This window comes from Sceloporus undulatus, chromosome 1 (assembly GCF_019175285.1).
Source record: "Sceloporus undulatus isolate JIND9_A2432 ecotype Alabama chromosome 1, SceUnd_v1.1, whole genome shotgun sequence".
Taxonomy (NCBI): Eukaryota; Metazoa; Chordata; class Lepidosauria; order Squamata; family Phrynosomatidae; genus Sceloporus; species Sceloporus undulatus.
This window is the reverse complement of record NC_056522.1, coordinates 23942555-23952193: the sequence shown is the minus strand read 5'-3', so window position 1 is coordinate 23952193 and position 9639 is coordinate 23942555. Positions and strand designations below refer to the sequence as shown.

The 9639-nt window shown below is 38.0% G+C and overlaps 1 protein-coding gene across 1 annotated transcript in view; it reads left to right on the top strand.

The window, feature by feature from the left end:
* Positions 1 to 540: 540 nt before the first annotated feature.
* Positions 541 to 9639, top strand: part of ANAPC1 (anaphase promoting complex subunit 1) — a 71114-nt gene continuing 62015 nt past the window's right edge. Inside the window, 8 exon segments of the mRNA XM_042439993.1 lie at positions 541 to 700; positions 1476 to 1712; positions 2262 to 2423; positions 4392 to 4443; positions 4614 to 4717; positions 5078 to 5160; positions 5831 to 5904; positions 7113 to 7258. Coding sequence (XP_042295927.1) covers positions 1500 to 1712; positions 2262 to 2423; positions 4392 to 4443; positions 4614 to 4717; positions 5078 to 5160; positions 5831 to 5904; positions 7113 to 7258 — 834 coding nt within the window. The 5' untranslated portion in view covers positions 541 to 700; positions 1476 to 1499.

Genomic DNA, 9639 nt, shown 5'->3' with positions numbered 1-9639 from the left:
ATATATATCTGATATATAATATAATATATACATTATATTTTATTATATATATATGTATATAAATATCTATATATATTATTCTTATATATTTTATTAGATATATAATATATATCTTTAATTTATATATATATATAATATTGTAACATATATTATATATACACATTATATTTTATTGTTTACACTTATAAAACTATATATATATACATTATGTTTTCTTATTTATATTTATCAAACTCTCTCTATATATAATTTTTATTTTCTTACGTATTACATGAGATATATATCATATTATATATATATATATATATATATATATATATAATGTGTGTGTGTGTGTGTGTGTATATATATATATATATATATATATATATAATTAGTGTCTGCGTGATGAATGCTTCTGCCCCATTGGCTGCTGCTGACTGGGGCCCTGCTGCCTTCCCTCGAGGCCTCCTTCTCTTCCTCTCAGACATAACCAGAGGCGCCGCTCTACTGACAGCCATTAGCCCCGCCCCCAAATTTGTCGCGGGGGGTGATGGGAGTTCCAATATGGCGGCGCCCGTCTGAGAAGCTGAGGGGAGCCTTGTGCTGCTGCTGCTGCTGCTGCTGCTGCGAGGTCTGCTAGCAGTATCCAGAGCAAGACACGGGGAGGAGCCGCTGGAGCCTAGGCCCGCAGCCGACCGCCCTTTCCTGTGTCACTCAGGTGGGTGGATGTGTGTAGGGGGGGTCCTCCTTCCCTTCCCGGGTCTCCACTCCTGTCCCTGCCTCTCCAGTTCCGGCAGATCAGTGGCTCCTCTCCCAGAGTCCCCTGCAAGGGTCCTCCTCCATCGCCCACACTCGCATCCCTGGCCTTCACTCTTGTTGTTTTAGTGCCTCTACGATGGTCCCCAAACTGTGCCCTTTAAGAGGGTTTTGGACTACAGCTCCCAGAAGCCTCAGCCACGTTGGCCAGTAGCTTGGGATTCTGGGAGCTGAAGTCCAAAATCCCTCTGCGGCTAAGAAAGCGTGACTTGCCCAAGGATTCCCATGGATAAGCGGGGATTTGAACCCTGGTCTCCAGAGTCTCAGGTCAATGCTCAGTTTGGGTTTTGTGTTTCACAATAAATGCTCAAGAGATGGTTTTGCCAGTTTCTTCCAGGTCTTGGTTGGCAATCTCCCATCTAAGTGCTAACTGAACTGACCCTACTTAGTTTCTTGTTGGTGATTCAGGCTTTGTGGCCATTTCCTAGAAGAGTTTATTCAGGATGCCAGCCACAGATGCTGGAGAAACGTCAGGAAATAAACTCTTCTAGAACATGGACACATAACCCGAAAAACCCACAAAAACCTATGGATGCCAGCCACAAGAGCCTTTGACTTCACATGACGCTACTTAGCTTCCCAGATGAGACAGGTCTGGTGTCTTTTGGGTACTGAAGCCATATGTTTTTAAATGTCACATTTGAACAACTTCAGTCTGCGTTTTGGCCTTGTTTCAGAAATAATGTTGATATTTGGAACTCATGTCGAACATCTATGAAGAGAGGGTAACGATGATTGCAGCAGGGGATTTGCAGGAGTTTGTCCCTTTTGGCCGTGACCACTGCAAGCACCATCCTAATGCGCTGAACCTGCAACTTCGGCAGCTGCAACCAGCCTCGGAGCTGTGGTCATCGGATGGAGCAGCTGGTTTGGTGGGGTCGCTTCAGGAAGTCACAATCCACGAGAAACACAAGGTAGATGTGACTTTTAATATAATGCTTAACCTTAGAAAACACGTACGTATAACATGCACCAAAAAGATAAGCAAAGGAGAAAAGAGATGGATAAGAAACAGCAAGGGATGAGGTAGGGAAATACTGTGATCTGCAAAACTAGTTACTAAGTCAAGAATGTGCCACATGCGTTGTTGATCCCTTTGCTTAATGAAAATTCAGTGAAATGTGAAGTAAGAATCAAGCTGTAGATGAGCAATAGGTGATCTCTTGCAACACTTAAAGGCTAATCTGTCACCATGCATCACCGATTCTGGACTGATGCTTACAGTCTTATAGATTGCTTTGGTGTCAACCCCATCAATTCTTTCCCCTTTGCTGATGCTGACATAAAGACTGGCTCAGTGTTCTTGTGGACACACACTGAGAAAGAGGAAGGCTCTTTTCTGTTGTAGTAGGAATTATCAATGATATGATAACTGAATTGTCTCCATTGGATAGTATTCAAAGCTAATGTGAATTAATGTGCAGCATCTGTTGTTTTTTCTTATTTGTTCTCTCCTTTTTCAGGAAAGATGGCAATTAAGGAAGGGAATCAGTGATGTTGGGGAAGAGGTGGAATATGATGAAGAATTGTATATGGCTGGTAACATGGTCATTTGGAGCAGAGGAAGTAAAAGCCAAGCTTCAGCAGTTTACAAAGCATTTACAGTTGATAGCTCTGTTCTGCAGGTATGAAATCTGATATTGTACAGTAGATGGTTGTAGATTGCATATTGCAAGGAAAATATAGGCCCTGGTTACTTGTAGGCTTGCTCCCGAAAAGGGTCTGTTACAAAGGTGGGTTGTTTGGCTTTAGTTTTTTGAGCAACAACTCTCATAAGGCAAAGCCAACATAGTCAATATTAAGGGATTGTGGGAGTTGCAATCTGCAAATTTGGGAGGATCAAAGACTTTTCTATCAGGTGGGTTAAATGAATGAAATAAATGACAAGGGTATGTGACATGGGTGGCTAGGCTCTGCTGACAGTAAACTACTTCAGACACAGGAAGTCTATGGCGAAATTGCTAGACTTTTTGTATGTTAAAAGCAGGGCTGTGAAGTGGGAAGCAATTTTGGATGAAGTCAGAGTTGGCACTCAGGCTTCAAAATGAAAACTCATATTATAACAATATATGGTAAATATATCATTTAATACTTTATACAGTGGTACCTCGGGATACGAAATACCCAGGTTACGAATTTTTTGGGATACGAAAAAAATCCCATAGGGAATTATTGTTTCGGGTTACGAAAGTTTTTTTTCGGGTTACGAAAAAACTCCGGCGCTATTTTAAATGGAGCCGCGGCAGAGCCGCGGCTTTTTCCCCATTAGCGCCTATGGGTTTTCGGCTTACGAAGGCTTTTCGGGTTACGAAAGCGGCCGCGGAACGAATTATTTTCGTAACCCGAGGCACCACTGTATACTGAAATACAGTAAATATATTTTATACTTAATAAGTCTAAGCAACCTGTTGATTCATGTGGTGGTGATGAAATGCTTTGTACTACAGTAGATTTTACTATAGTACATTGTTATTAAATTAATATACATTTGCTATTTCTGAAAGAATCAGAGTCAGGCTGTAGGTAGAGGAGTTGGAGCTGTAGGTTTAGCATACAGAGTTGACAGACCTGGTTAATATATATTCAAAGAAAGAGAGAGAGAAAGAAAACAAAACTCTTAAAACATGTAAAGGGGGAAAGGCATATTAGATCAGACTATTTTGACTAGGATCACTTCCTTCTCAGACTGTTTTGTGGCTTAGAATCTTTCTCCTGCAGTGAGCAGTTGCGCTGTTCCAAGCTTTTTAGTTGAGGAAACAGGCATGATAGAGGTGGGACATGATACAAATGTATAAAAATATGTGCATTGTAGACTAAGCAAATAGGGACAGCTGTTCCTCTTCATATTATTTTTAGTACCTGGGGTCATCCACTGAAGTTGAATGGTGAAGGATTTGGAGCATAGAAAAGGAAATAGTAATTTATTCAGTGTATAAACACTTGTGAAATTATGTATCACAAGATGTAGCAATGGCCAACATCTTTGATGGCTTTAGAGAAAAATGGAATCAATTCATAGAAGACAATGCAGTTAGTGCCTCCTAGACATGATAACTATATATATTCTCTCTACTACCAGAGGCGGTCAGCCTCTGTATATCATTTGGTGTGAAGCATAAGCAAGAGGTCACAGATGCACTCATGTCCTGCTGGTTGGCTACACTTTGAAAAGAATGTTGGATTAAATACATCTTTGACAATAAATATCACATTGTGGAGTGCTGTCATTTTCATTTCCAACTACCCTTTTCCTCCTACCATGTCTTGGTTTTCCACACACTCCATCCTTACCAGTATCCAGTCTGTATTATGTTCAGTCCTCATTTTGTAGTTGCAAACCATGGAATTCCCCTTAGTCTAAAAATGCCTCTGATGTCTGGATGAACTGATTTATATTGATTACATAGGGATCCACATTTACCTTTGAACTGGGAATCATATAGAGTGTGTGCATGTATGTTTCTGTATGCTGTTTGTCTCACTGTCTTAAGAAATTAATTCTTTTATTTGATCTGTTGGATTGTAGTTGTGTAGCTGGAGGAGGAGTATTTGTGGAAAAAAGAAAAACTTACACACTGAATATTTTATTTCAGGCTTTGTGGTGTGATTTCTCTATACCCCAGGAGAAGTCTGACAAAATGGAAGGTAATTTTAATTCTTCTGTCATTTTCTTTCGGGTCTTGAATTTGAAAGGTGATGCCCATTTCAAAATTCTGTTGCTTCCAAAATCAAGTGTACCAAATATAGGTTGATTGTGTGGAGGATTGTTGAATATCCGATGATTCAAATATTTCTTATTTGTTCCCCAATTTCAGATAGCAGCAAAGTAGTAGAAAAGTGTATCTGCATATTACAGAACTCTTGCATAAACATTCACAGCATTGAAGGAAAGGATTACACTGCTTCCTTGCCCTTTCAGGTAAATGTATGTTAAAATAATGGAAACAAGAGATTTAAAGATGTTACAGCCAGGTTTCTGTATCACCTGGAGACTTAGCTGTGATAGTGTCATGCTTTTCAACCTGATGACAAAGGATTTTTTTGACACACTGTAGTAGAATTTATTGTGTCCTGGTGGCTATAACATGACATTCTCATCAGCTTTGCTGTCATCAGCCACCTTGAGTCTCTGTTTAGGGAGAAAAGCGGGGTATAAGCAAGGATAATGATAACCATAACAACAACAATTTTATCAAAATAGAAATTATTACTATTTATTTAATTCATATCTAAGATATGTTAAATATACTGTATAGTGTATTTATCTATTTATTTATAGGTGGCAAATGTTTGGCCAACAAAATATGGTTTGTTGTTTGAACGTAGTAGTTCTTCACATGAAGTGCCTCTGAGTCCCAACAGGTAAAGTAACATAAATTATGACTTCCTATATAGTTTTGATTTTTCTATATGACAAGCTAGTATAATTTAATGTATTCAGTAGATGCCTTGCCTTAGAAAATCTCTAGATCTTGACTTGTATGTCTTGGCATGCTTTAGAAGAATGATTTCATAACTGTCAAGGAGTTTAAAAATCTGATTGAACTAGCCAAAGAGGATTTTAATTATTTTTTAAATGTTGAATATATGTAATTTTATTTCAGAAATAATTCTGTCTTAAAAATAGTGGAACATAAAAAATAGTAAAATTTCCTCACAAACAAGGAATATGTGGGGCCCTCAGGTGTTGTTGGACTGCAGCTCCCTTTAGCCTCAGTTAGCATGATCAGTGATGAGGGATTATAAGAGTTGGAGTCCAACATTTAGAGGCTGCATTTTCCTCCTCCCTGGTCTATATCTCTAGGCTCCATTTGCCAATGTTCTCTAATCATAGTTTGGAAGAATGAGAACAAACTTTGTATGCATTCACTTTCTTGTCTCACCTCTCCTTGTGCTCCTGGCTTCATAGAACACTTCCTAGTTTCTAAAACCATAGGTAGCAGTTACCTGTTGTGATGTGGCTTTCAGTACTGCATAAGTTGTTTATCCTAGCACTGGCTTCAGTGGTTATTCTCTTTTCTTTTCATTCCAGAGAACCTTTGCCCACTATGTTCAGCATGTTGCATCCTTTAGATGAAATAACGCCAATGGTTTGTAAGTCTGCAGGTAAATTAAATAATGTATATGAAATCAATGGAGAGCCAATATGGTGTAGTGGTTTGAGAGTCTGAACTGTGATTCTGGATACTAGGGTTCCATTCCCCATTTGGCTATGGAAACCCACTGGGTGAACTTGAGCAAATCGCACACACTCAGCTCCAGAAAATCCCATGAGAGGTTTGTTTAAGGGTTGTTGTAAGTTGGAAACCACTTGAAGGCACACAATAACACAACAAGATATGAAATTGGGAGAGGGGGGAATAGAATTATAGAGTTAGAAGAGAACATAATTTATTGAACAGTATTCCAGGAGGCTTAACAAATATTGAATGGTGCATGTTTGTGTAGCATCTATATATCTTAAGCTCTGTAGAACCTTTGGGGCAAGGATACCCCAAGGTGGACGGTGTGAAATATGACAGAGGAAGAAAAATTGCTGGTGGCTTTTCCCTACCCTGCACAACCCAGCAATCAAGACTTTATATAACATACAGTCTGGTATTGCTACTCTGTATCTTCAAATCATTTCTGACTTAAGGTGATCTCAAAGTGAACCTGTCATGGGGATTTTTTGGTGAGGTTTGTTCAGAATGGTTTGTTTTTTGTTTTTTTGCCATTGCCTTCTCCTGAGGTTGAGGGAGTGTGACTTGCCCAAGGCTACCCAGTCAGTTTTCATGGTTGAGCTCCAGAGTCGTAGTCCAGTGCTCAAACCGCCACACCTGCAGTCTAGCTCTATTAAAATTTTGCTCTTGTTGGGAGGTGCATATGCATTACTGAAACAGACATTGCTGTAATCCATGAGTGTTGATGTATTCAGTGCCTCTTGTTTGAATCAGAAAACTTTCATGTGTTCTCAGGCTTATGCAGTTCTACATTCTCCTGCTAGTTTCCATTAACTGATCTATTGCTCATTTTCTTAGCACAGTGTTGGTAATGCCATGGTATGTCAGGAAAATAAGCATTCACATATAGCTTTAGGTTACAGCTGTATGGTAATTCCAAATGTTTGTTGTTTAAACCATGTCTGCTGCATAACGTACTTGGGGAACCTTTGGTTCACCAGATGTTGTTGAATTCCATGTCCCATCAGCCCTTACTCACCCAGCCAAAGGCAAGGTATGTTACGGGTTCATTAATGCCTAGAGAGTCAAAGGTTGCTGTCCATGGAATAGCATTTCTTTGTTGGCTAATCTGATGTTTCCTGTGCTTAGCAGGTTTGTTTGGCTCTGCCAGAGTCCAGTATGTTGCTGACTATTCAATGAGAATTGTTTTCCTCAATGCTGAGCCTTCCATCCTCATGACGTATGATGCTAGTCAGAGTTTGCATACCATCTGGGCACTCAGAAGAGTAAAACCAGAGGTAAGAAATGAAAGTCAAATACAGGCTCAAAATGGGGTGAAAAACAGGAGGGCCATAATTTTCAGGTCTGAGGTAGCTCACAGTTTTTCTCACCACATGAAGTTCTCTGAATCGAGAGTTCATGCTGGACAAGGAATGACTTTTTAATTGTGTAACCTCCATATCAGGAACTGCGGAGCATCCTGGATGTTGTAAAAGAGTCTTTTTCCTTACTTCAGAGTAGCCATTGTCCATGAATGCAAATGCAATAAACTGGATGAGGACTGCATAATTTACTTGACAGTATACATTCTGTGTTACAGAATGCAAGAGGGCACACCTCTGCTCCTTTATGAAAGCTTTATTCTTAGTACCATCATGTTCTGAAGGAACGTGGCTGGCTACCCTAGACATGGTCTTCTGTCTGGTGGTTCCTTGTGTTTAGAAACGTCTTTGCAAGTTATGTTCATTTGATTCCATCTGTCAGATGAAGTATCTTGAGAAAAAACCTAGTTACTGTTTGTCAGATGTGTCCCAACTTGCAAACCTTGTAGAGAACAGTAGCCAATGACAGCAGCTTCACTAGGGGATCTGCCATTCCATACTATTTTCCAACTGAAATCTCATTAGTGCCCCTCAGACTTTTGCTTCTTGATGGCTGTAAGGGGTGGGGATTTTGTTTTTGTTTTTGCTTTTTAAATTTATTTAAATAGATTTTATTTGTTAAAAAGGACAAAACAGCAACAACAGATACTAAACAGTAGACAAAACAAACAACAACAAAATACATAAAAAAAAGAAAATCATTCTAACAATAACCCATCTCTATTCCTTTACATTCTAAACTAAATACTGTACCAACAACTAACAATAGACATTTAAAATCCCTTCCTCCAAGTTGAAGACAACTGATTGCTATGAACTTTCTCTATTAGTCTTATCCCTTACTTTGTTAAGTTAGTTCGAACATTTCCCTATTATAGTGTTACATGTTATACCAGAGTGTATCTATTATCATTTCCCATTATACATTTTTGTAGGCTCTAAGATTGTCACTTAATATCACCTTCAGATCATATTCTATTCAATGTTCGAACAACCACTTTTTTCTTTTTGTACACTCCTGCATCTTCTTAGTGTTATTGTTCCCCTTATGTATTCATCACTATACCTTCTTGATATTACAGGTGACTCTTAAGTCAATATTGTTGAACACTGCGTTGTACTACATGAACAAAATATTTTCTTTTATGTTCCTAACATTTTACCCTTTTTATGTTCTATTCCGGTGTTTCTTTATTTGTTCTATACAATGATCTATAATGGGTGCCCATATACCTTCCCATCTTGTTTCATCTCCATTTCTTAATAAATCTGTGAGTCTATCAGATTCTGTCATATCAAGTATTTTCATGTACCAATCTTTTACCTGCAGATTATCTTTACTTTTCCATCTTCTTGCTATTATCATCCTTGCAGCCGTTATCATGTAAAATATGATTTTCCCATAATCCTTTTCTAATTCTTTATCGTCTATCATGCCCAATAAAAAAAATTTTGGTTCAAATTTAATTCTTGTGTTGAATATATTCTCCATCTCTTTATGAATTTGGCTCCAAAAGTTTTTTAATTTTTTTACACTCCCACCACATATGTATGTAGTTTGCTTTTTTGCATTTACAGTTCCAACATTCCTTCCTATTGTGATTGCCCATCTTACCCAATATTTCCGGGGTTATATACCACCTGTATTGCATCTTTAGATAATTTTCTTTTACATCTGTACTTAGGGTATATTTCAGCCTAGTTTTCCAGTTTTTTTCCCATTCCTCCAATAGTATTGGTGTTTTTAAATCTTGTGCCCATTTTATCATAAAATATTTGACTGTTTCATCCTCCATCTCTATTTTTAATAATAACTTGTATAATTTGGCAATAATGTGCTCAATGTCTTTCATCATCAAAAGTCCAAATGTTGAGTCTTCTGTTTCTATTTGGTGTTTTTTTGTTATCTAATTTGAATCTTTCTACAATTTGTCTATATAAGAACCAATTAACACTAAAGCCTTCTTCTGTCAATTCTTCCATTGTTTTAATTTTAAATTTCCCTTCTTCCATTTTTAATAAATCCTTATATCTTACCCATTCAGTTTCCTTCATTCTTTCTCTCCTAAAAAAAGCTTCGTTTATCGACGCCCACCCTGGGATTTTGGTTACAAAGAAGGGTTTATATTTCTGCCAAATTCTTAATAGTGATCTTCTTAAGTAATGATTGTTGAAATTTTTATTTATCTTGATTTGATCATATAGTAGATACCCATGCCACCCTACTACATTATCGAAACCTTCCAATTGTAAAATTTTGTTATTCTTAATTTGTACCCAGTCTCTGATCCAAGCCA